The sequence below is a fragment of the Orcinus orca genome, chromosome 8 (genome assembly GCF_937001465.1).
Source record: "Orcinus orca chromosome 8, mOrcOrc1.1, whole genome shotgun sequence".
Lineage (NCBI taxonomy): Eukaryota > Metazoa > Chordata > Mammalia > Artiodactyla > Delphinidae > Orcinus > Orcinus orca.
The window spans coordinates 55407239-55431673 of NC_064566.1; the positions used below are offsets into that span (position 1 = coordinate 55407239).

Genomic DNA, 24435 nt, shown 5'->3' on the forward strand with positions numbered 1-24435 from the left:
CCCACCCCGCCCCCGCCAGCGTTCAGGCCGGCTGGCCTTAAAGGGGACGCGGCCCTAGTGGCTGCTCGCGGGGTGGCCCCCGCTCCGGCTCCGCCCCGTTTCCCGCACCTCGCCCCTCCCCCCCACTTCGTCCCGCAGCCCAGTGGCCGCGCCGCTGAGTTGGGCTCCCCTGTTCCAGACTTGTGCAGAGCGGGCGGAGAGGTTGGGCTTTTCAGTGGAAGCAGCATCCCTGCCGTCCGGGACCTGGCGGAGGGCGTCTCCACTCTGGGGGAAGCAAAGGACCCGCCCTGACCTAGTCTGGCCCAGCCTGGTCCTGCCCGGCCTGAGCGCCCCGCCCAGGAGCTGACTCTGAGGCAGGGGCCACTGGGGTTTCCAGAGGTAAGGGGGCTGGGGCGTGTGTGTAGCTTGGGGGGAGGGAGTGACTGCACCCACCCGTCGAGAGCCGGGACGCGCGCGTAGGGCTTTTAGAGTCCGGGGATGGGAGGCGGGAGGTCTAGGTGCATACTGGGCCTTGCTGTGTGACCTTGGGCGAGTAGCTGCCCCTCTCTGGGCCGCAATCTCCTTCATCAATTGTGTATATAGAGATACCGCCCCTGCCCCCGCCCCCCTCAGGGCTGAGGGCACCGGCTCCCAGTGTCATGAAGCTCGCCAGCCTTTCGTGGGATCCGCAGCCCCAGTCTGGGCTGGTAGCGGGTGCACTGGTATAACTGGAGGGAGGGGTGGGGTCGAGCTGGGGTGCAAACTGAGGGGCCAAGCGGCCGCCTCCGCTTGGAATGGGCTTCTGCTATTCTCAGCATCCTCGGCCAGGGCGTACTCCCCCTACAAGAACCCTTGCGAACAAGAGACCTCGATGTGTCAGCCTGGTGCCCGCCCTTCCAGAAAGCCTGGGATGGGGGTGGGGACGCGGGCATCAGAGGTATGTGAGGGGTGGCCCTCATTGGGGCTGGCTTCCTGAGAAGCGAATATATGCTCCCACCTTCTTCCCTTCTCCTCCTCAGTTCTCCTTCGGTAAAAGGGCAGTTGGGTTTTACCAGTAACCTTCCCCCACCCCACCTTTTTTTTTTTTTTTTTTCTTGCGACAGTTTGGCCCAAAGGAGTGCCTCCCAGTAGTATGGCGAGGGGATCCTTCCTGGGACTGCCTTGGGTAGAAGTTCAGTTAAAAAATACAGAGAGAAATGCTGCTGACTAGAGACCTGGGGGACGAGGGATGGAGGGACTTCTCGGTGTCAGGAGGCACAGCCTGGAGCTCCCCCCACCCCCTGCCCATCCCAGGCAGCCAGGCAGCTCAGGCACCCAGGGGAGTCAAAGGAGGGAGACTGGGTGTGAGGGTCAGAGAGGAAAGGAAATGGGCTCCTCATTGCTAGGGCTTGGAGGAGCTGCTGTGCTCTGGGGTGTGGAGAGATTGTGAGCCCTTGAAGCCCCCTCCCCTGTCCCATGAAATTCTGTGAACTTTTGACCTGAGGGTTACCAGGAACAGGTTGGTTTGTTTGTTGTTTTCTTTTTCTTCAGCTTTGGTTGTTTGAGTCGTTTCTAGAATAGCCCATCCAGTGACCTCTGTAGGGGCTTTCTTGGCTGATGTTTAAGATTCTCAGGGTGATGGATATGCAAGACCAGATCTGGGCAGATGAGGGGGCAGTGACCGGACCAAGGGTTAGGCCAGTCCCTGGAAGGTGCTTTTCTGATCATATCCTTAGTTCTATCTCATCTTGCTGTCACATGTCTCTCGGTCACTTGGCACTCCTTCACCTCTGTGCCTGGTCCTGTGCTGGGCACTGGGCACAGATGGGGGACCGGACCTACTTCCTACCAAAGGAGATCCCGGCCTGGTGGGGGAGATGGGCATAGAATCAATCCAGTTACACTGCCCAGGGATGAGAGAAGCGAAGAGGTCCTTTGGAAGCCAAAGCCCAAAGATTGAGTTGCAGGGGGATTTGGAAAGGCTTCCCAGAGGAGGGGGCATGTGACCTGGGTATTGAAGGATGAGTCAGAATTTGCCAGGAGAGAAGAGGAAGAAGCCCTTTCTCAGCAGAGAGAACTTCACCGAAGTGTTGAGCAGGAAAAAGCCCACTGCTCAAATTCCTGTAGATTCACCACTAAGTGGAGTTTGTCAAGTTCATCTCCCACCTGCCCCTTTATTAGTTTAGTGTCACAGAAAGGACTTGAATGTCAGGCTCGGGAGTTTGGACCTTATCCTGAAGGGGCTGGGGGGCCTTGAGGGTTCTGAGCAGGGGCATGGCAGGATGGAGTTTATTGTCTAATGAGGTAATCTGATGATATTTGCAGGGTGTGTCGGAAAGACCAGGGGGGGATGGGGAAGTCTGAGCTGGGGCCCAAGGAGGGAGTGAGGCAGGACATTGGAGCTGTACACACACACACACACACACACACACACACACACACACACACACACACACACGGTGCTTTGGGGGTGATGGGTGATGGAGATTGAATATAGTCAGGCTCTACTATGCAGGAACAGAGACCTGTCAATATACAGTGGAAAGGTGGAGGGTCATTTGAGAGGGACAGTTAAAGGGATCTGAGCCTTCCAGGGGAGGGATCATGATTTTCTTGTGTGCTAACTGTGCGTCCTGGAGCGGACTGGGTGTTGCTGGGACTCCCAGGCTGTCATGTCAGCAGTGAGAGATATAAGCCAAGGGTGTGGGAAGGAGCCGCAGCACTGGCTGGGAAAGGCTAAGGGGTGGGCAGGTGATCATCTCCCATTCTGGGGTTCAGAGGCTCTGAGAGGTGGAAAAACACCAGCACTGATGGTTGTGGCCACAGTGGGGGTAGTGGCTGGACTAGATTTGAAGCCTGGACTCTGTACTCCTGCAGGACACATGTCTTTAGTGGAGGATGGATTGAGGAGGGGAAAGAGGAGATTGGTTAAGAGGCTTCTGCGCTAGTCCAGGCCAGAGGTAAAGAGGAGCTGATCTTGGGTGGGGCTGGAGCTCAGGGGAGAGCGTGGAAATGATGAGTTGGCTTCGAGGGCTAATGGATGAAATTCCTTGTAGAATCAGCTGGATCAGGAGTATGTGTCTCCTCGTCTTCTTCCCGGACTGTGTCGGTTTTGCCTCTCAGTGCCAGATGTCCCAAGAATAGACTCTTACCTATTCTTATCTATTATCTGGCCCTTATCTTTTTTTTTTTTTTTTTTTTGGCTGCAACCTTGTGTCTTGAGGGATCTCAGTTCCCCAACCAGGGATTAAACCTGGGCCATGGCAGTGAAAGCCCCGAGTCTTAACCACTAGACCACCAGGGAACTCCCTGCCCTTATCTTTTTTATACCTTGTCTCAACCTCATCTGTGGTAGGCTCAGAATGGTCCCTGTTTTCCAGATGAGAAGGCTGAGGAGTCCTAGCAGGGACTCACCCAAGGTCACCTGGTGATTCTGAAAGCAGAGAACCTTAGTCTCCTGCTTTAACGCAGGCTTTTCTGAGGGAGGACATGGCTGCTGTTCGCTGCTGCACTTGGCATGGGGCAGCTGTCTCTTGGGTCAGAGCCAGTGTCGACAGGCCATCTCCTCATCCAGAGCCTAGAAGGAAGGGTAACCCACCCTCCCCCGAGGAGCACTGGGGGTCTGCTTCTTCCTCCCCTAGAGAGGATGAGTGCAGGTTCTAGTCCCACCCTGCCAAGGCCGTGTCTTTCTCCCTTGTTGATCCTTGGCTTCCCCATCCATGCCGTGGGGAGAGCAGTCATTGTTCTGCCTCCCTTCCGTGGCCTGGGATGGGTCAGGTGAGGTCCACTCCTCTAAAAACCCCTTTGCATGAATGCATCCAGGATATTACTGAGTGGGTTTGTTGGTGACCATGGTGACAGCTGACCTCAAACTGCTTGCGTGGGAGTGGGGGCAGATAGGCAGGGCTTGCTGGAGTGGTCAGGCCACAGACTGCACAGTGGCTGCAGGGCTGGCCTCGGAGATCAGAGCCCTCACAGAATGGCTCCACTGACCAAGCTCCCAGCTGCCAGGCACAGACCACCTTATGTGATAGGTATCAGGTAGAATGATAGGAGATTGCCAGCATCTGATCCCTCCCTTTGATGTGGTTCAGCCTGTTATCATTTATCCCCATTTTACAGAAAAGAGGCTCACGATATTATGTGCTCAAGGTCACACAATGAGTTGCAGGACTACATGGGATTTACTCCAGGTCACACTAGAATGCAGGACTCCTCATTCCTAGTCTGATTTTCTTTCCACTTCCAGAGCCTTCCTTAGCCCCAGAACTCCATTTCTGCCTGCCCCCAGGTCCTCTTCCTCCACACATGATGTCAATATCTCATTGATTAGGATTTCTCCTAATAGAGGCTCAGAGAGCATAAGTAAGCTGGATGGTAAGCAGAATGCATCCCGGTTGGATCTCAAAGAATAGAGTCTAACATCGTTCCAAGCTTGGGGTGGGCCCTGGGCATATGAACTTGTATTAAGTGCTCAGGTGATTCTGAGGCAACCAGGCCAGCGTTCAGGAACCACTGATCTGTGCCCTGGCTACACCGTCTAGCCTTACTCTGCAGTGACTGGCCAGCCATTGAAAAAGAAGCCTGGTCCCTGCCCCAAGGAGCTCACAGCCTGGTGAGAGAGAGAGAAACAAATGTGCCCATTGCATTGTAACACACGCAGTAATGGAGGTTTAACCTCGGTGGAGAGCTAGGACAGAGAAGGGAGCGTCTCCATAGGGCCTGGCACATATTTGGGGTCCCACAGTATCTATGGTTTTGCATAAAAGTTTCTGGCCCATCATCTAGGAAGTTTCTGGCTTGTCTTCACACCTATTCCAGGTCTTAACAGTAGAGTAGTTTTCACTGAGACAATGTTTAATTAAACACTTAGCGTATACTGAACCTTATATTGGGTCCTGCCTAGTGTGGGATTATACAAGGAAGCAAAGAAGTGGTCCTGCCTTTTAGGAGCTGAACCTGTGGGAACCAGCATGAGAATCAGGAATCAAAGTGGGTCAGCTTGGGATGAAGTTTTCCAGAAAACAACTAAAATGGAGTGGAAGGACAGAGGGAAGTATATTATGGCTCAGAGGAATAAGGTAGCAGTAACTCACACCACACTCTGCATTTGCTTATTCAACAAATGCCTACTGTGTGCCAGGCACTGTGCGAGGTGCTGGGGATACTGTGGTGAACAAAACCTGACTTGGTTCCTGCCCTCAGGAACCTATATAGTATAGTGGAGGAGGATGACCCCAATCAAGTAATCATGATAAGTGCTATAAAGGAGGACAGGATGCTCTGAAATTGTTAACAGGGGCGTTTGACCCATACAAGGAGGTCAGACAGGCCTTCTGTGTGGAAGAAGTTTGAGCTGAGCTCTGCAGGGTGAGCCAAGCAAGGAGGGGAGGGAGAAGCGAGTGCAAAAGCCCGGGGCAGGGAGGACATAGTGAGCCCACAGTGAGGGGCTGGTGTGGGCTGAGGCTTGGGAGGCGACAGGGCCTGCCTGTGCAGGGTTGAGCACAGAGATGAGATGATCTGCCTTAGTGGAGGAGATTCGGACCCGTACAACTCCACACTATGTGATCCCAGCTGCAACAGAGGAAGAGGCCATAGGTGGCTGTAGGAGTCCAGATGAGGGATGAATTCATGCCTGGAAGTCCAGGGAGGTTCTCATTAAGGATTGGGTGTTTGAAGTGGGCTTTAAAGGAAAGTAGGACTTTGCCTGGTTGTATGAATGTGTGTTAGTGGTGGAGGTCTTGGGAGATAGGATGTTTCAGGCAAAAGGCACAACGAACACAAAGAGGAAAAGGGTAGGTCATTTGAGAAAGAGCAAGAAGCTGATTGGGGGCAGAATAAAGTGCACCAGAGATCTCTGGAAGCCCTGTCAGCCCTTCCTTTCTGGAGGTGTGATTTGTGTATGTGCACAGCTCATCTCCCCACAGGACATGGCTTGGCCAAGACCGTGGACAGCAGCTTCTAGATCCAGCTCTTACCTGCCTCGCCAAGAACCGATGGAGGTCCCCAGGGAGGCCTGAGGAGAGAGGGGCAAAGGGGTGGAGGAGGGGGAAGGCTCAGGTGTAGGCTTTGTGAGATGAAAGGCGCTCATCAGCAATAACTGCAACCCACTGGGGCTTATTATATGCCAGGCATTGTGCTTCTCCTCATCACGTCACTTCCGGGGGAGGTAGGTATCCTTGCCCCTTTTCACAGATGGGGAACTGAGGCCCAGAGAGGTTGAGCTGCTTGCCCCCAAGCCTCAGCACGCAGGGGACCACGTGGGGGATCGGTCCTGTCGGGCAGAGTGTGACCCTGCTCCCTGTCCCCTGCAGCGTGGCCGCCATGGACAAGATCTTGGAGGCGGTGGTGACGTCATCATACCCCGCGAGCGTGAAGCAAGGGCTGGTGCGCCGAGTGCTGGAGGCGGCGCGGCAGCCGCTGGAGCGGGAGCAGTGCCTGGCGCTGCTGGCGCTGGGCACGCGCCTCTACGTGAGCAGCGCCGATGAGCTGCCCCGCCGCGTGGGCTGCCAGCTGCTGCACGTGGCCGGCCGCCACCACCCAGAAGTCTTCGCCGAATTTTTCAGCGCACGCCGAGTGCTGCGCCTGCTGCAGGGGGGCGCCGGGCCGCCGGGCGCCCGCGCGCTGGCCTGCGTACAGCTCGGCCTGCAGTTGTTGCCCGAGGGGCCCTCGGCCGATGAGGTGTTCGCGCTGCTGCGGCGCGAGGTGCTGCGCACCGTGTGCGAGCGCCCGGGGCCCGCGACCTGTGCGCAGGTGGCGCGGCTGCTGGCGCGGCACCCGCGCTGCGTCCCCGACGGCCCTCACCGCCTGCTCTTCTGCCAGCAGCTTGTGCGCTGCCTTGGCCGCTTCCGCTGCCCGGCCGATGGCGAGGAGGGTGCCGTGGAGTTCCTGGAGCAGGCCCAGCAGGTGAGCGGGCTCCTGGCGCAGCTGTGGCGCGCGCAGCCCGCTGCCATCTTGCCCTGCCTCAAGGAGCTGTTCGCCGTCATCTCCTGCACAGGTGCGTGTGTGATAGGGGCGGGCGGGACCCGTGCGTGCGGAGTCTCCTGTGTGGCGTGCCCACCTCGTGGTGTGGCGTGTGCATGCTGGTGCACAGGTGTGTATGTGTGTGTGTGGGGGCGGGTGCTGTTACTTCGTTTAGTTAGCAGGCCCCTTCTGAGCTCCTGCCGGGTGGGGGGCTCCTATCCGGTGGTGCCTACTGGGCACGCAGAGAGGAGGGGACCCAGATCAGTCGGGCCTGGAGGAGGACCAGGGGGCTGAGACAACAAGATGCGGGGTGGTCATCATGTCCTTTGGGTCAGGTGGGTTTCGTAGAAGTGATGACTTTTGAGTCAGGCCTTGAGAGCTGGGTAGCACCAGGCAGCAGGGATAAGGTACTCAGGGCAGGCAGAGTGGAAGGTCTGGAGACATGATAGAACCTATATGTGTCAACTGAATTGTAAATCTTGGCCCTCCGTTGACAACTGTGGAAATTGGACTGTAGTTTAAGTGACTGAAATAAAATCTGTGCCTTCCCTGATTATAGGGCTGTTCAGGGGAAAGGAAGGGAATGTACCTGGCAGGAGGAAGGACCAAGGCCAGGTGTATAAGGACCTAGGTCTTTATACAACTGGACAACAAATTTTGATAACTAAATTTTTTTTTTTTTGCGGTACGCGGGCCTCTCACTGTTGTGGCCTCTCCTGTTGCGGAGCACAGGCTCAGCAGCCATGGCTCACGGACCCAGCCGCTCCGTGGCATGTGGGATCTTCCCAGACCGGGGCACGAACCCGCGTCCCCTGCATCGGCAGGCGGACTCCCAACCACTGCGCCACCAGGGAAGACCGATAACTAATTTTTTTTTTTCATCTCTATTGGGTTCCACCTGGAATGTCCTCCCTCCCGCCGAGTCACATAGCTCTCCTACCTGTTCTTGCCAGCTCCAGTGTTACCCCATCTAAGGGTCTATGCCTATACATGCACAGCTGGGGGTTAGTGCTTTTTTCTTTGCCCAGCACAGGGCCAAAGCAGTGCCAGTGAAGGTTTGTTGAGTGAATGAGCTAAGATGAGATCAGAGGCTGGGATGCTATAGGAGGCAAGGAGGTGGCCCTGATGTGCTCTTTGCACAGGCTCCCTAGTTCCTTGGCAGCATGAAGGACATGTGGTGATAGGGGAGGTGTGGGGTCCACTTGTCCTGCAAAGCTCAGCCCAGGCACCTCTTCCAGAGGAGGAGCCACCATCTAGCGCCCTGGCCAGTGTGGTCCAGCACCTCCCATTGGAGCTCATGGATGGTGTCGTCCGGAACCTCAGCAATGATGACAGTGTGACCGACTCCCAGATGCTGACTGCCATCAGCAGGTGGGCTGAGGGACGAGTGGTGGTCAGGTCTCTCTCCCAGAAGCCCCTTCCACTGGGTGGGATTGCTGGGCTAGATATAGTGTCAGAGGGCCCAGGCCCTCATGCTTGTTCATTCATCCATCCTTCTTTGAGCCCTTCCTGTGCCTGGCCCCAGGCTGGATGTGTAAGACACAGAGAGCCTTGCCCTAGTGATGCTTTCAGGCTAGGTACCAACTCTGTGACCCTGGACAAGTCAGTGAAGTCTCTGAGCTTCAGTTCTCCCCTCTGTAATAGCAGAGGTGGTATAAGAAGTTGTCAGGTTTCCACAGGGTCAATGATAGGAGGTAAAATTACTTTAATGAAGTGCTTTCTGAGTTTGGCAAGTATGATAAACGGAGTTTGGGTGCTTTTCAGCTCACAGAGCTCTTGCACATCCCCCACCTCATTTGAACATCATTGCACCTGTGATCTAGCCACATATGCCTGGCCCGTGATCCCCAAATATGACACCTACCCTCCTGCCTGCAGGCCTTTGGCTCTACAGACCCCATCTACCTGGCATCCCCCCTCCCCCCCTGCCATTCTTTCCATACCTGTGTGCAGATCCACTGTCTTCATTGGGCCTTCCTGGATTCCTTGTCTTCAGTGGGTAAGAGTGTAGGCCCTGGAGATAAGCTGTGTGAGTTCAAATCCTGGCTCTCCCACTTCTTGCCTGTGTGACGCTGGGCAAGTTACTCAACCCCTCTATGCCTCAGCTTCCTCATCCATAATTTGTAGTATAATTGAACTCATCTTACAGGTTTGTTGTGAGGATTGAATTAGATAAAATGAGATATTACGTGTAAAGTGCATAGAACAGTGTAATGGTAGCTATTATTACCATAATTACTACTATTTGCTTTGCTCTCTATTGTTCTCTTTATAGCCCAGTCTACTGAATATAAAAATAATGATACTGGTGACGTTTTTCTGAGCACCTACTGTGTGGCAGCTTCATGCTCAGTGCATGCAGGCATTATCTTGAGGGGGTCAGAAGGGTTAATACATGTAAGGCAGATGGAGCAGTGCCTGGTACAGAGTGAATATGACATAAATGTTAGCTGTTAGCTGTTGTTATCTCTTTTAACTCATATAACAAACCTGTGAGGTAGGTATTATCCCCATTTGACAGGAAGAAACTGAGGCTAGAGAGAGTAAGTGACTTGCTCCAGGTCACAAGCAAGGGTTTGCTGGAGCCAGAGTTTCCAGCCTGGGGGCAGTACTCCTCCTGCCATTGGGCCTCACAGTCCAGACAGAGGCAGCCAAAAGCCCTGTTCTGCCACTGCAACTCACTGTGTATGAGGTGAGGTTGGGGATACTGAGAGGGCCTCGTTCCCCTTCTGCCGGGCTGGGAGCCCCAGTCTCTGCCAGGTGCCTGTGCTGGGCATATTTGCAGTTCCCAGAGGTGTCCTGTTCATCCCACGGATCCCAGGGCTGCCCTGTGTAGGTGTGAGTCAGTGTGGGGGGATCTCAGGTCATTATGGCTGGTCCCTGGGCTGCCCCCTCCCAGGCGTTTGGGCCTCTCTGATCCTTGTGTCACGGTCACTCCCCTCACCAGGATGATCGACTGGGTGTCCTGGCCCCTGGGGAAGAACATTGACAAGTGGATCATTGCACTGCTGAAGGGCCTGGCCGCTGTTAAGAAGTTCAGCATCTTGATCGAGGTGTCACTCGCCAAAATTGAGAAGGTTGGTGGGCCCCTGTCCTAGCCCCGGCTTCTGGCCTTTCCTGCTAGTCTCTTGCCAGGGGCAATGCAGGTCTGGGAGGCAGAGCACGGGGCTCCCACCCAAGCTCGCTGTGACCTGGGACAATTCACTGCTTCTCTCTGGGCTTCAGGTTTCCCCCATTCATTCTTCTGACTCTTCATTAAAGTGTGTGTGTCTGTCACTTTTGGTATATCCATCCATCCATTCATCAGATATCTAACTGTTTTGCTGTCCATCTCACCACCCATCCATCCACCCAGGTCTATGAGCACCTCTGTGTTCTTACTCCCACATGGGTCTGCTGCTTTAACTCCAGCATCTCTGGCCCCCTTTCAGGCCTGTGGCTACCCTTGGCCTTGGGTGGCCCAGGCCTGGGGGACTCCTGACCAGAGGCTTTCTTCCAGGTTTTCTCCAAGCTTCTGTATCCCATTGTCCGGGGAGCCGCCTTGTCTGTCCTCAAGTATATGCTCCTGACCTTCCAGCACTCCCATGAGGCCTTCCACCTGGTAAGGGCCCCTGCGTGTTGCCCCGAAGGTGGGCGGTCCTGTGTCCTCCACAGGTCTGGCTGGAGGCCAGACATGCTGTCTCTGTTGGGGCATAAGGGGTTGGGGCTTGAAGCCCAAGACCTCCCAGTCCTGGACGTTAGGACTGGAGGAGACTTGAGACCCAATTTTACAGATAGAAAACTGAGGCCAAAGAATGGGTGTGACCTCCCCATGGGTCCCGAGTAGAGTGACAGGCCTAGAATGATGGCAGCTGTGTTACTTGGGTGCCAGCTATGTGGCAGGCACAGTGCTAAAGACAGTCCACATGTTCATTCATTTTACTCCTGGGGTAGCCCCAAAGGGAGGTTCTATCATTTTCCCCATTTTTTAGTAGAAGAAACTGCAGTTTAGGGAGATTAGGTTGCATGTCCCAGGTAACAGCTGGTGAGCGGTACAAGGAAGATTCCAGTTGAGTTGGTCTGACTCCTGATCCAGTGTCCTTCCTAGCTTCTCATGGTCCTTGGTCACTGCAGAAACTTTATGCTTCCTGATTTGTGCAGTGGGAAAAGCACAGAACCAGGGGTTGGGGTTATGTGGGGTTGAGTCCCAGCTCTGTCATTTACTAGATGGGGTGACCTCGGGCCAGGCATTTACCTCTCAGGGCCTGGGTTGGGTGGGACAGGATTAGATGAGGTGACATTTATCAAGAGCCTGCCATATTCTAGGGACTTGGTAGATATTTATTTCTTTTCATCCTTCTCCCAAGCTCCCCTGCTCCCAGTTTCTGTGGCCTGACTCTTCCATCCCTGGGACACTATGGTGTAGCTCCCCTGTGGGTTTGAAAGTTAACACTGTAGCACAGAGGAAAGAAATGGACTTTGAGTTCAGACAGACCTGGCTCAGACACCAGCTTCTCCCAGAACCCATGGTGAAATCCTTGGCAAATTACATAACCTCTCTAACTTTAATTTCTTCTCTGTAAGATGGGGCTAGTAATTGCCACATGTCACTGTGAGTGCTTGACATATAAAAGTTTGCTGCCGCTCATGTTCTGTCAGCTGCCACCAGCTGACCACATTGTGGCCCCAGCATCACTCCTGGGTGACAGAGTAGCCCTGGTCACTCAGACCTTCAGGCGCTTCAGGCAGGTTGGTTGGCTGATACTTAATAGCTGGGGCTCAGGCTCAGGCCTCCCCTGAGCTGTGAGGAGGGAATTATTTGTCCCATTAAACAGATGAAGAGACTGAGGAAGAGTATCCAAGGTCATGTGTCTTATAAGAGGGTCACCTGCCTGCAGAGCTCAGGGCCCTATGCAGGTAAGGGGCCCAGTGGTCAGGTGGGCAGACCTCCTTGCTTCAAGGAGCTCTGGGTGCTTCCAGCACTGACCACCATCCCATGTCTTAGGTGGGTAAACTGGTGCTGACTAACCCTGCTCTGCTCTCACAGCTCCTCCCTCACATCCCCCCAATGGTGGCCTCTCTGGTCAAGGAGGACTCCAACTCGGGGACCAGCTGCCTGGAGCAGCTGGCGGAGCTGGTTCACTGCATGGTGTTCAGGTTCCCCGGCTTCCCGGATCTGTATGAACCCGTCATGGAGGCCATCAAGGTGAGTGACAGTCCCCACTGCTCCCATGCCCCACTCTGAGGAGGTTGCTGACTTGGGCTTTGCTCAAGGCCACACTACAGGTTAGGGGCCGCCCTCCATCCTTTGGTCCCTGGCTGTCTCCCATTACCTCCGCCAGCCCATCGTGTGCTTCGGGCACACTGAGCCACCTGCCATTCCCCCAGATGGATCTTCCTCTCGTGATTGTTCTGAGCCTTTGCATATGCCGATCTCTCTAACTTAAACTCCTGTCTTGTCTGCCTGGATAGCTCTTATTTCTACCAAGCCTTCTTCCTGAAGGTTCTGCTCAAGTGTTTCTCCTTCAGGAAGCCTTCCCTGATAACTCTAAATTACACGCCCCCCGCACTCTGCCCCTCAGCTGGGTCATGGCCTCTCTGAGCTTCCACAGCCCTAGTGTATCCCTCAGTCACACACTGTCACTGTCTGTATGTCTGTTTCCTCTTAGACTGAGCATTCCAGAGCAGAGATGGTTTACAATTGTTCACAAGACTTATGCCCTACTCTGTGCCAGGCCCAGGCTGGGAACTGGGGACACAGGCATGAGGCAGACCACGTCTCCTCCCTTTGAGGAGCTCACAGCGTAGAGGGGTGACTGACGTGTTTACCCGTAACTGTGATCTAAGCAGCTTAAGAAATGCCTGTGAGGGTCAGCCTGAGAGCGGTGATGCAGCAGAGGAGGGAAAGATCTCCAGTTAGAGGAGGAGGCTGCAAGGAAGAAAGGGCTTCTGAACCGGGCTTGCTGGGTTGCTAGGACAATAACATTTGTAGCTAGAGTCACACTTGGCAGTGTCTTTCCATATATTTTGTCTTCTGTTGCTCACTAGAAACCTGTGAGGCAGGTACTATAGTTATTTCAGTTTCAAAGATGAGGAAAATGAGACTTGGAGAGGTTTGGTGTCTTACGCAGTCACGGAGGTAGTGGGAGATGCAGCCAGGGCTGAGGGTTGCTGAGCCCTTTCCCATTGCTTGATACAGAGGGCAGGTCCAAGTGTGGGTGAAAGACATCCAGGTAAGTGGTGGCCCTTTTAGAACCTCTGGTCAGACTTCCATTTCTGTAACACAGCAGATAGGTAACCTGAGAAGTGTCCCATTACAAAACACCTAGAAATGCTTGTTAAAATGTAACAGATGTCTTTTTAAGTACATAGCTGAGCTTGCAAGAGAGCAAGGGGGAATCCCCAGGGGCCAAAAAGAAAGAGAAAACCAAATTCCAGAATGGTAAATGAGAGGTGATACTCTTTTGCCCTGGGTGGGGAGGGGCAGTGGGTGAGATGGCCAACCTCAGTCCCCAAGGGGCTTGAGCCGGTGGGGACAGGAGTTGAGGCTTAGGGTCTGCCCCCAGCAGGGAATCAGCACTGAGAGGCCCATGTAAATCAGGACCCAAGAAAGGCTTTACCATTAGCAAAAGGGTGTTCTAGAAAAAATACACATGGTTCCAAGTAGACATCAAGGAAGGCTCTCTGGCTTGGTCTGGGCTCTGGATTGGGAAAAAAGAAATTGTCATCATTGGACTGCTCTCATGTGGGTTTAGGGGTTCAAATTCTTATCTTCTTTGGTGTTGTAGCACCCTAAGCTCATTGAAAGTAGTCATAAACTTGTAATACCCAAGGATTGCCTAATAGAAACAGAAATGATACTGCTTTCAAGCCACAAAGATAGAATTCTACTAAAGATGAGTTTATAATCCCCAGATTACAAAACACGTAAGGGAACAATCCACCATGAGTGAGAGGTGATAGATACAACAAACAAAACCTCTGGCATTTACTTGGATTTTCTTAGTTTTTCCAACTTAATGTGAGGAAGAGGTGTTTTTCGTTGTTTTATTTTAAACAGTCAGAGCTAACTAACAATAGAAGTAGCTGCCTTGCTAGATCATGAGCTCCCTGGCACTGGAGGTGGTTGAGCGGAGAAGATAGGACTTAAACCTGTTGGGAGTGACTGTTACTGTGAGCTTCTGATGGGCAGGGACCATGTCATTTTTATCTCTGTGTCTACTAAATGTCTGAGTGAATGAACAGGACTGTAGTGTGAAGTATGGTATCATGGAGATGTGAGCAAAGAGGAGGGAGCATGGCCCTGCCCTGGGCACCAGGGGAAACCTACGCCAAGTGAGATCCAGGCTTTGCACATTAGAGGCTATAGTCTGATCCAGCGGGCAAGGTGAGTGTGCAGATACTTATACAACTAGGTGTAGGGAGTTAGGCTCTATAAGACAGGTATAGATAGTGTGGGACCCCCACTTGAGAAGATTCTGGAAAGTCTTCTGGAGAGGGGATATAGGAGTTAGGCCTTGAGGGACAGGGACCGGCAGGAGGAGGCCCCCAGACAGGTCAGTGGGTAAGGTGTGGGAGCAGGAATATGCAAGTACTGTTTGGTGGTAAATGTGGTGGAGGGGGAGGGAAGAACAGAAGGATAGGCAGAGTGGAAGGCGGTGAAAACCAGGTTGTGTGACTACTTGGTCCAGCAGATCTGGGCTTCTCAAACATTTCTTCTGAAGTGCTTGACCTCAGAGGAGGGGACTCACCCTCCTGCAGCCTGACACAAGCTCAGAGTTTCTCTAAAATCTCATTTTATCTCAAAGATTCAAGTATATACTTCATAATCATAAACACTTGTTTTAATTTAAACATTTTTTTTCCTTGAATATTAGTGAATATAGCTCTAGGAAGATGTGTGACATTTGTCCTATGGCTTTGACTACCCCTTGCTTCAAGCCACTTTGAGAGGCAAGGCAGCAAAGTATTCATGGGGTTTTATTGTTTATAAAATTCTTTCATATGTATTATAGGAGTACATCCTTTGTATACAGTCTCCTTTATAAATTCTGGAAAGTTCTCTCACTTAGGCAGTTGTAGTAAGTCATGGCAGTTTCTCTGGGAGCTGTGGTCCTTGCTGAGGGAGCTACATGGTATGTAGACTTCCAGTCACGTCAGGAGCTTGAAAGGTATTTGAAAGTTTTTGTTCTCTTTATTCTCCTAAGAGTACAGAGTTACCTTCTTTGGGAAAAAGCATTTGATTTTTTTTTTCTAGTGTGCACATTTTTGTATCTTGTATGCTTGTGTTGCAGGGTGGGGTGTTGGTACTGTCATTTTTTTTTTTTAGCTTTGATTCTTTTTTTTCTTAAAGGAAGTTTTTTTTTTAATTAATTATTTTATTTATATAAATTTATTTAGTTATTTTATTTTTGGCTGAGTTGGGTCTTTATTGCTGCGCACGGGCTTTCTCCAGTCGCGGCGAGCAGGGGCTACTCCTCGTTGCGGTGCAGCCTTCTCAATGTGGTGGCCTCTCTCGCTGCGGAGCACGGGATCTAGGGCGTGCGGGCCTCAGTCGTTGCGGCACACAGGCTCAGTCGCTCCGCGGCACATGGCATCTCCCCGGACCAGGGCTCGAACCCGTGTCCCCTGCATCGGCAGGCTGACTCCCAACCACTGCACCACCAGGGAAGTCCTGATTCTTTTTTTTTCTTAATTTTATTTTTTTCTATATACAGCAGGTTCTTATTAGTTACCTATTTTATACCGGTTCTGTCTTTTTGTCCCTATTTGTTCCCGTTGTGTGTGGGGTGGGGATTGGATAGGGGATAATAGGAAGAAAAAAGAAGGGACTAAGAGAGAAGATACTGAGCCCTTATCTTCTTATCTTGCCTCAGACAGCTACTATATTTTTTATCATCTGTGAGAGGTGACTGACTGATCTGATAAATTATCTGATAAATAATCCTGGGAAATGAGTGAGCAGATGTGTTAAACCACCGCTTGAGCCAGACCTTCTGCAGCGATGAGGGCTTTCAGTGTAAGCTGGTCTGAAGCTCAAGGGCCTTAGACAAATCTAGGAACTGTGCTAGAGGAACTGTCATGAATATCGCTTAAATCTACTAAGTAATACTGCATTATGCTTAGGTGTTTTTCCTTAAAACATGTCATTATTAGAACCAGTGCTTGGTAATATTCTTTTCAGTGCAGCTGTTTAATGTGAAAAAGGATAACAAGTGGGAAAGCATGCTAACCCCTGAGCCCGTGACCAAGGACCCATACCGCAGACCCCCAGGATCCTCCCACTGTCCTGACTGTAGGATCAAGTTCAGGGTTGGGGTAGGGGGTTACTAATTCGAAAAAGCTGACTCCGCAAACTTTAAAGTAGAGGAGGTGAAAACAGGAGCAAGCAATGTGAAAGTATAGAGTGCCAAACTGATATAAGGTAGGAGTATCCTCACTTGACAGATGAGCAAACTGAGGTCCAGGGAGGTTAACTGACTGAGTCAGAGAGGCTCACTGACCACAGCCAGAGAGCTGTGAGGACAAGAGTCAGGGCCAGGGTTGAGATCTCGACACTGCTGGATTGGGCCAGTGGGCCAGTGTTGTCATTGCTTACAGTCTGTCACATCCTGGGCTCATGCCTCTAGGAAAATTCTTTCTCTATCTGGGTCTTAGTTTTTTCATCTACACGGTGGGGATTTCACCCCTTTCTTAAGGTAGCTGTGGCATGAAAGATCACGTAGAAGGCCCACACGTCAAGGTGAAAACCTAGAACATGTTTGAAAGCAAGGAGCTGTTCTCACACATCTTCAGGGCATGTTTGGGGTGATATGCTTGGGCAGGTGTGTAGCAGGCTGTAGTCCAAGAAGGCTTCCCAGAGGAGGTGATATTTTTAGAGCTAAACCTGGTGCCCACTGTCCTGCTGGCTTGTTTCCCCCTCAGGACCTCCATGTTCCCAATGAGGACCGAATCAAGCAGCTGCTGGGGCAGGATGCCTGGACCTCGCAGAAGAGTGAGCTGGCTGGCTTCTACCCCCGGCTCATGGCCAAGTCAGACACTGGCAAGATTGGTTTAATCAATCTGGGCAACACGTGCTATGTGAACAGCATCCTTCAGGCCTTGTTCATGGCTTCCGAGTAGGTGCTACTTTTGAATTCCCTGTCTGCCCCTGCTTCTCTCCTCTGGGCTCCCTGGTGTGCGGGGGTGAGGTAGGGGTTGGAGAGGGTGGGTCCTGCTTTGTGTTATCGGCATAATTCCCTGAGGTCTGTGGGTATGTGAAGGGCAGGTGAGAGTTCCCAGAGGGCTCCAGGCCATTGCCAAGGCAGTAGGTCAAGACCGGATGGGAACTTGAGTTGGGGATTCAGGGGCTCAGCTGCAGTGGGAAGGGAGTCTGCTCTGGGTTGGTCGACATCACTGACTTTTCTGCTAGAGTCCATGGGGGTGGATAGTGTCTTCCACAGTAGGACTTCCACTGATCCTGGCCTTAGATGCCCCCTTTTACTAAAACAAAATCTTTATCATCAGTGGCTACCTATCCAACTTATGGCTTGCTTAGTACATTCACATTGTTGTGCAGCCGTCACCGCCATCCATCCCTATAACACTTTTCATTTTGTAAATCTGAAACTCTGTGCCTATTAAACACTAACTTCCCGTATTCTCATTCTCCCCTCCCCACAGCCTTTGGCTACCACTGTTATATGTTTTGTCTCTATGATTTTGTCTCTACTTTAAGTACCTCATATAAGTGAAATCGTACAGTATTTGTCTTTTTGTGATTGGCTTATTTCACTTAGCAGATGTCCTCAGGGTTCATCCATATTGTAGCATATTGCAGAATTTCTTTCCTTTTTTAAGGCTGGATAATATTCCATTGTGTGTATAAACCACAGTTTGGTAATCTGTTCATTGGTAGAGTGACAGACACCTGGGTTGCTTCCATGTTTTAGCTGTTGTGAATAATGCCACATGAACATGGGAGGACAAATATCTCTTCGAGACCCTGCCTCTGATTCTTTCGGTTACATACCCAGAAGTGGAATTGCTTGGTGATACGGTAGTTCTGTTTTTTAGTTGTTTTTGAGGAACCTCCATATCGTTTTCCACACTGGCAGCACCAGTTTACATTCCCACCAACAGTGCACAAGGGTTGGGATTTCTCTACATCCTCCCAACACTTCTTTTCTGTTTTTTTGATAATAGTCATCCTAATGGGTGTGAGGTGGTATCTCATTATGGTTTCTAATTTGCTGTTCCCTAATGATTAATGATGTTGAGCATCTTTTCATGTGCTTATTGGACATTTGTATGTGTTCTTTGGCAAAAGGTCTATTTAAATCCATTACCTAGTTGTTTTTTTTTTTTTTTGCGGTATGCGGGCCTCTCACTGTTGTAGCCTCTCCCGTTGCGGAGCACCCTCTGGACGCACAGGCTCAGCGGCCATGGCTCACGGGCCCAGGTGCTCCATGGCATGTGGGATCTTCCCGGACCGGGGCACGAACCCGCGTCCCCTGCATTGGCAGGCGGACTCTCAACCACTGCGCCACCAGGGAAGCCCCATTACCTAGTTTTGAATCGGGTTGTTTGTTTTCTGTTGTTGAGTTTGAGGAGTCCTTTTGTATATTCTGAATATTAATCCTGTATCACATACATGATTTGCAAATTTTTTTAAACTTTTTATTTTATATTGGAATATAGTTGTTTAACAGTATTGTGATAGTTTCAGGTGTACAGCAAAGTGATTCAGTTATACGTATACGTGTATCAATTCTTTTTCAAATTTTTTTCCCATTTAGGTTGTACATAATATTGAGCAGAGTTCCCTGTGCTATGCAGTAGGTCCTTGTTGGTTATCCACTTGAAATGTAGCAGTGTGTACATGTCAATCCCAAACTCCCTAACTATCTGTTCCCCCCACCCTTCCCACCTGGTAACCATAAGTTCCTTCTCTGAGTCTGTGAGTCTGTTTCTGTTTTGTAAAAAAGTTGATTTGTATCATTTCTTTTTAGATTCCATGTATAAACGATATCATATGATACTTGTCTTTCTCTGTCTGACTTACTTCACTCAGTATGACAATGTCTAAGTCCATCCTTATTGCTGCAAATGGTATTATTTCATTCTTTTTAATGGCTAATATTCCATTGTATATATGTGCCACATCTTTATCCATTCCTCTGTCGATGGACATTTAGTTGGTTCCATGTCTTGGCTATTGTAAACAGTGTTGCAATGAACATTGGGGTGCATGTATCCTTTCGGACCATGACCATGTTTTTCTCCAGATATATACCCAGAAGTGCAATTACAGGATCATATGGTAGCTCTATTTTTAGTTTTTAAGGAACCTCCATACTGTTCTCCATAGTAGCTGTACCAATTTACATTCCCACCAACAGTGTAGGAGGGTTGCCTTCTCTCCACACCCTCTCCAGCATTTATGTTTGTGGAGTTTTGATGATAGTCATTTTGACTGGTGTGAGGTGATAGCTCATTGTAGTTTTGATTTGCATTTCTTTAATAATTAGTGATGTTGAACATCTTTTCATGTGCCTCTTGGCCATCTGTATGTCTTCTTTGGAGAAGTGTCTATTTAGGTCTTATGCCCATTTTTTGATTGGGTTGTTTATTTTGATGATATTAAGCTGCATGAGCTGTTTGTAAATTTTGGAGACTAATCTCTTGTCAGTCACATGATTTGCAAACATTTTCTCCCAATCTGTGGTTGTCTTTTCATTTTGTTTATTGTTTCCTTTGCTGTGCAAAAGCTTTTGAATTTAATTAGGCCCCATTTCTTTATTTTTGTTTTTATTTCCATTACCCTGGGAGATGGATCGAAAAAAATATTGCTGTGATTTATGTCAGAGAGTGTTCTGCCTGTGTTTTCCTCTAATAGTTTTATAGTGTCCAGTCTCACATTTATGTCTTTAATCCATTTTGAGCTTATTTTTGTGTATGGTGTTAAAAAATGATCTAATTTCATTTTTTTACGTGTAGCTGTCCAGTTTTCCCAGCACCGTTTGGTTTTTTTATTTTTGGCAGCATTGGGTCTTTGTTGCTGTGCGTGGGCTTTCCCTAGTTGTGGTGAGCGGGGACTACTCTTTGTTGTGGTGCGCGGGTGTCTCATTGAGGTGGCTTCTCTTGTTGCAGAGCACAGGCCCTAGGCACATGGGCTTCAGTAGTTGCAGCAGGGGGGCTCAGTAGTTGTGGCTCGTGGGTTCCAGAGCGCAGGCTCAGTAGTTGTGGCGCATGGGCTTAGTTGCTCTGCGGCATGTGGGATCTTCCCGGACCAGGGATCAAACCTGTGTACCCTGCATTGGCAGGCGGATTCTTAACCACTGCACCACCAGGGAAGTCCCCCCAGCACCATTTGTTGAAGAGACTGTCTTTCCACCATTGTATAGTCTTTCCTCATTTATAGCACGTTAATTGACCATAGGTGCGTGTCATTTCTGGGCTTTCAATCTATATGTCTGTTTTTGTGTCAGTACCATGTGGTTTTGATGACTATAGCTTTGTAGTATAGTCTGAAGTTAGGGAGCCTGATTACTTCAGCTCCTGTTTTGTTTTTCTGATTGCTTTGGCTATTCTGGGTCTTTTTTTTTTTTTTTTTTTTTTTTTTTTGCGGTACGCGGGACTCTCACTGTTGTGGCCTCTCCCGTTGCGGAGCACAGGCTCCAGACGCGCAGGCTCAGTGGCCATGGCTCATGGGCCCAGCTGCTCCATGGCCTGTGGGACCTTCCCGGACCGGGGCATGAACCCATGTCCCCTGCATAGGCAGGCGGACTCTCAACCACTGCACCACCAGGGAAGCCCTATTCTGGGTCTTTTGTGTCTCCATACAAATTTTAAGATTTTTTGTTCTAGTTCTGTGAAAAATGCCATTGGTAATTTGATAGGGATTAATTTATTGATCCAATTAATTGATTCAATCTACATTGAATCTGTAGATTTCCTTGGGTAATGTAGTCATTTTGAGAATATTGATTGTTCCAATCCAAGAACATGGTATATCTTTCCATCTGTTTGTGTCATCTTCAGTTTCTTTCATCAGTATCTTATAGTTTTTGGAGTACAGGTCTTTTGTCTCCTTATGTAAGTCTATTCCTACATAAGGAAGAAAGGTGTATTCCTAGGTATTTTATTCTTTTTGATGCGATGGTAAATGGGATTGTTTCTTGAATTTCTCTTTCTGATCTTTCATTGTTAGTGTATAGAAATGCAACAGATTTCTGTATATTAATTTTGTAACCTGAAACTTTACCAAATTCATTGATGAGCTTAGTAGTTTTCTGGTAGCATTTCTATGTATAGTATCATGTCATCTGTAGAGAGTGATAGTTTTACTTCTTCTTTTTCAATTTGGATTCCTTTTATTTCTTTTGCTTCTCTCATTGCTGTAGCTAGGACTTCCAAAACTGTGTTGAATAAAAGTGGCGAGAGTGGACATGCTTGTCTTGTTCCTGATCGTAGACGAAATGCTTTCAGCTTTTCACCATTGAGTATGATGTTAGCTGTAGGTTTGTCGTATATGGCGTTTATTATGTTGAGGTAGGTTCCCTCTATGCCCACTTTCTGGAGAGGTTTTATCATAAATGGGTGCTGAATTTTGTCAAAAGCTTTTTCTTCATCTATTGAGACGATCATATGGTTTTTATTCTTCAATTTGTTAATGTGGTGTATCACACTGATTGATGTGCAGATATCGAAAAATCCTTGCATCCCTGGGATAAATCCCTCTTGATCCTTGTGTATGATCCTTTTAATGTATTGTTGGATTTGGATTACTAGTGTTTTGTTGAAGATATTTGTGTCTATGTTCATCAGTGATATTGGCCTATAATTTTCATTTTTTTGTGGTATCTTTGTCTGGTTTACGTATCAGGGTGATGGTGGCCTCATGGAATGAGTTCGGGAGTTTTCCTTCCTCTGCAATTTTTTGGAAAAGTTTCAGAAGGAAAGGTGTTAGCTCTTCTCTAAATGTTTGATAGAATTCGCCTGTGAAGCCAGGACTTTTGTTTGTTGGGCATCTTTTTTTTGTGTGTGTGTGTGGTACGCGGGCCTCTCACTGTCGTGGCCTCTCCCGTTGCGGAGCACAGGCTCCGGACACGCAGGCTCAGCGGCCATAGCTCATGGGCCTAGACGCTCCGCAGCATGTGGGATCCTCCCAGACCGGGGCACGAACTCGTGTCCCCTGCATCGGCAGGCGGACTCTCAACCACTGCACCACCAGGGAAGCCCTGTTGGGCATCTTTTAATCACAGTTTCAATTTCAGCGCTTGTGAGTGGTCTGTTAATATTTTCTATTTCTTCCTGGTTCAGTCTTGGGAGATTGTACCTTTCTAAGAATTTGTCCATTTCTTCCAGGTTGTCCATTTTATTGGCATATAGTTGTTTGTAGTAGTCTCTTATGATCCTTTGTGTTTCTGTGGTGTCAGTTGTAACTTCTCCTTTTTCATTCTAACTTTATTGAATTGAGTCCTCTCCCTTTTTTTCTTGATGAGTCTGGCTAAAGGTTTATCAATTTTGTTTATCTTTTCAAAGCACCAGGTTTCAGTTTCATTATCTTTGCTGTTGTTTTGTCTCTATTTCATTTATTTCTGCTCTGATCTTTATGATTTCTTTCCTTCTACTATAGGTTTTGTTTGTTTTTCTTTCTCTAGTTGCTTTAGGTGTAAGTTTAGGTTGTTTATTTGAGATTTTGTTGTTTCCTGAGGAGAGATTGTATTGCTATAAACTTCCCTCTTAGAACTGCTTTTGCTGCATCCCATAGATTTTGGATCATTTTGTTTTTGTTTTCATTTGTCAACACGTATATTTTTATTTCTTTGATTAATTCAGTGATCCATTGGTTGTTTAGTAGCATATTGTTTAGCTTCCACGTGTTTGTGTTTTTTACAGTTTTTTTCTTGTGGTTTATTTCTAGTCTCATAGCATTGTGGTTGGAAAAGACGCTTGATATGATTTGAATTTTCTTAAATTTACCACGGCTTGCTTTGTGGCCCAGCGTGTGGTCAGTCCTGGAGAATGTTCCATGTGCACTTGAGAAGAATGTATATTCTGCTGCTTTTGGATGGAATGCTCTGTAAATATCAATTAAGTTCATCTGGCCTAATGTGTCATTCAAGGCCTGGGTTTCCTTATTGATTTTCTGTCTGGATGATCTGTCCATTGATGAAAGTGGGGTGTTAAAGTCCCCCACTATTATTGTGTTACTGTTGATTTCTCCCTTTATGGCTGTTAGTATTTGCTTTATATATTGAGGTGCTCCTATGTTGGGTGCACATATATTTACAGTTGTTATATCTTCTTGGATTGATCCCTTGATCATTATGTAGTGTCCTTCTGTGTCTCTTCTTTGTTATAACAGTCTTTATTTTAAAGTCTATTTTGTCTGATATGAGTATGGCTACTCCAGCTTTCTTTTGATTTCGACTTGCATGGAATAACTTCTTCCATCCCCTCACTTTCAGTCTGTATGTGTCCCTACGTCTGAAGTGGATCTCTTATAGACAGCATATATATGGGTCTTGTTTTGTTTTGTTTTGTTTTTGCGGTACGTGGGCCTCTCACTGTTGTGGCCCCTCCTGTTGCGGAGCACAGGCTCCAGACGTGCAGGCTAAGCGACCATGGCTCACGGGCCCAGTCACTCCACAGCATGTGGGATCTTCCCAGACCGGGGCACGAACCCGCGTCCCCTGCATCGGCAGGCGGACTCTCAACCACTGTGCCACCAGGGAAGCCCTGGGTCTTGTTTTTGTGTCCACTCAGCAAGCCTGCATTTTTTGGCTGGAGCATTTAATCCATTTACATTTAAGGTGATTATCAATATGTATGTTCCTATTGACATTTTGTTAATTGTTTTGGGTTTGTTTTTATACGTCTTTTTTATTCTCTACCTCTTTTGTTCTCTTGTGGTCTGATGACCATCTTCAGTGTTGTGTTTGGGTTGCTTTTTCGTTTTTGTGTGCATCTATCTATTGTAGTTTTGGGTTTGTTGTTCCCTTGAGGTTTTGATATAGCAGTCTGTACGTGTACAAGTTTCTTTTTTAATTTTTTTAATTTTTATTTTAGGCTGTGTTGGGTCTTTGTTGCTGCACGTTGGCTTTCTCTAGTTGTGGTGAGTGGGTGGTACTCTTCGTTGTGGTGCACGGGCTTCTCATTGCGGTGGCTTCTCTTGTTGCAGAGCAACTACAGTAGTTGTTGCGCGTGGGCTTTAGAGTGCAGGCTCAGTAGTTGTGGTGCACGGGCTTAGTTGCTCCGCGGCATGTGGGATCTTCCTGGACCAGGGATCGAACCTGTGTCCCCTGCATTGGCAGGTGGATTCTTATCCACTGCGCCACCAGGGAAGCCCACAAGGTTGTTTCAAGTTGCTGGTCTCTTCCCCACCTAGAGGAGTTCCTTTAGCATTTCTTTTTTTTTTTTTTTTTAATTTATTTATTTAATTTTGCTGTGTTGGGTCTTCTTTTATGTGCGTGGGCTTTCTCTAATTGCGGCAAGTGGGGGCCCCTCCTCATCGCGGTGCGCAGGCCTCTCACTATCACGGCCTCTCTT

At 49.2% G+C, this 24435-nt stretch overlaps 1 protein-coding gene across 3 annotated transcripts in view; it reads left to right on the forward strand.

The window, feature by feature from the left end:
* Positions 1 to 17: 17 nt before the first annotated feature.
* The window catches only part of USP35 (ubiquitin specific peptidase 35), an 873752-nt gene continuing 849334 nt past the window's right edge, over positions 18 to 24435 (forward strand). For 2 of the 3 annotated variants that reach the window (XR_007478832.1, XM_004279840.4), the window contains exons 1-7: positions 19 to 378; positions 6273 to 6955; positions 8160 to 8292; positions 9869 to 9998; positions 10421 to 10522; positions 11948 to 12106; positions 16825 to 17018. Coding sequence is in view for 2 of the 3 variants with exons in the window: in XM_004279840.4 (XP_004279888.1) it covers positions 6283 to 6955; positions 8160 to 8292; positions 9869 to 9998; positions 10421 to 10522; positions 11948 to 12106; positions 16825 to 17018 (1391 nt within the window). In the remaining variant the exon portion in view is untranslated. Of the gene's footprint in view, positions 379 to 6272; positions 6956 to 8159; positions 8293 to 9868; positions 9999 to 10420; positions 10523 to 11947; positions 12107 to 16824; positions 17019 to 24435 lie in introns of all 3 variants that reach the window. The other variant, XM_033405806.2, reaches the window with a different exon arrangement.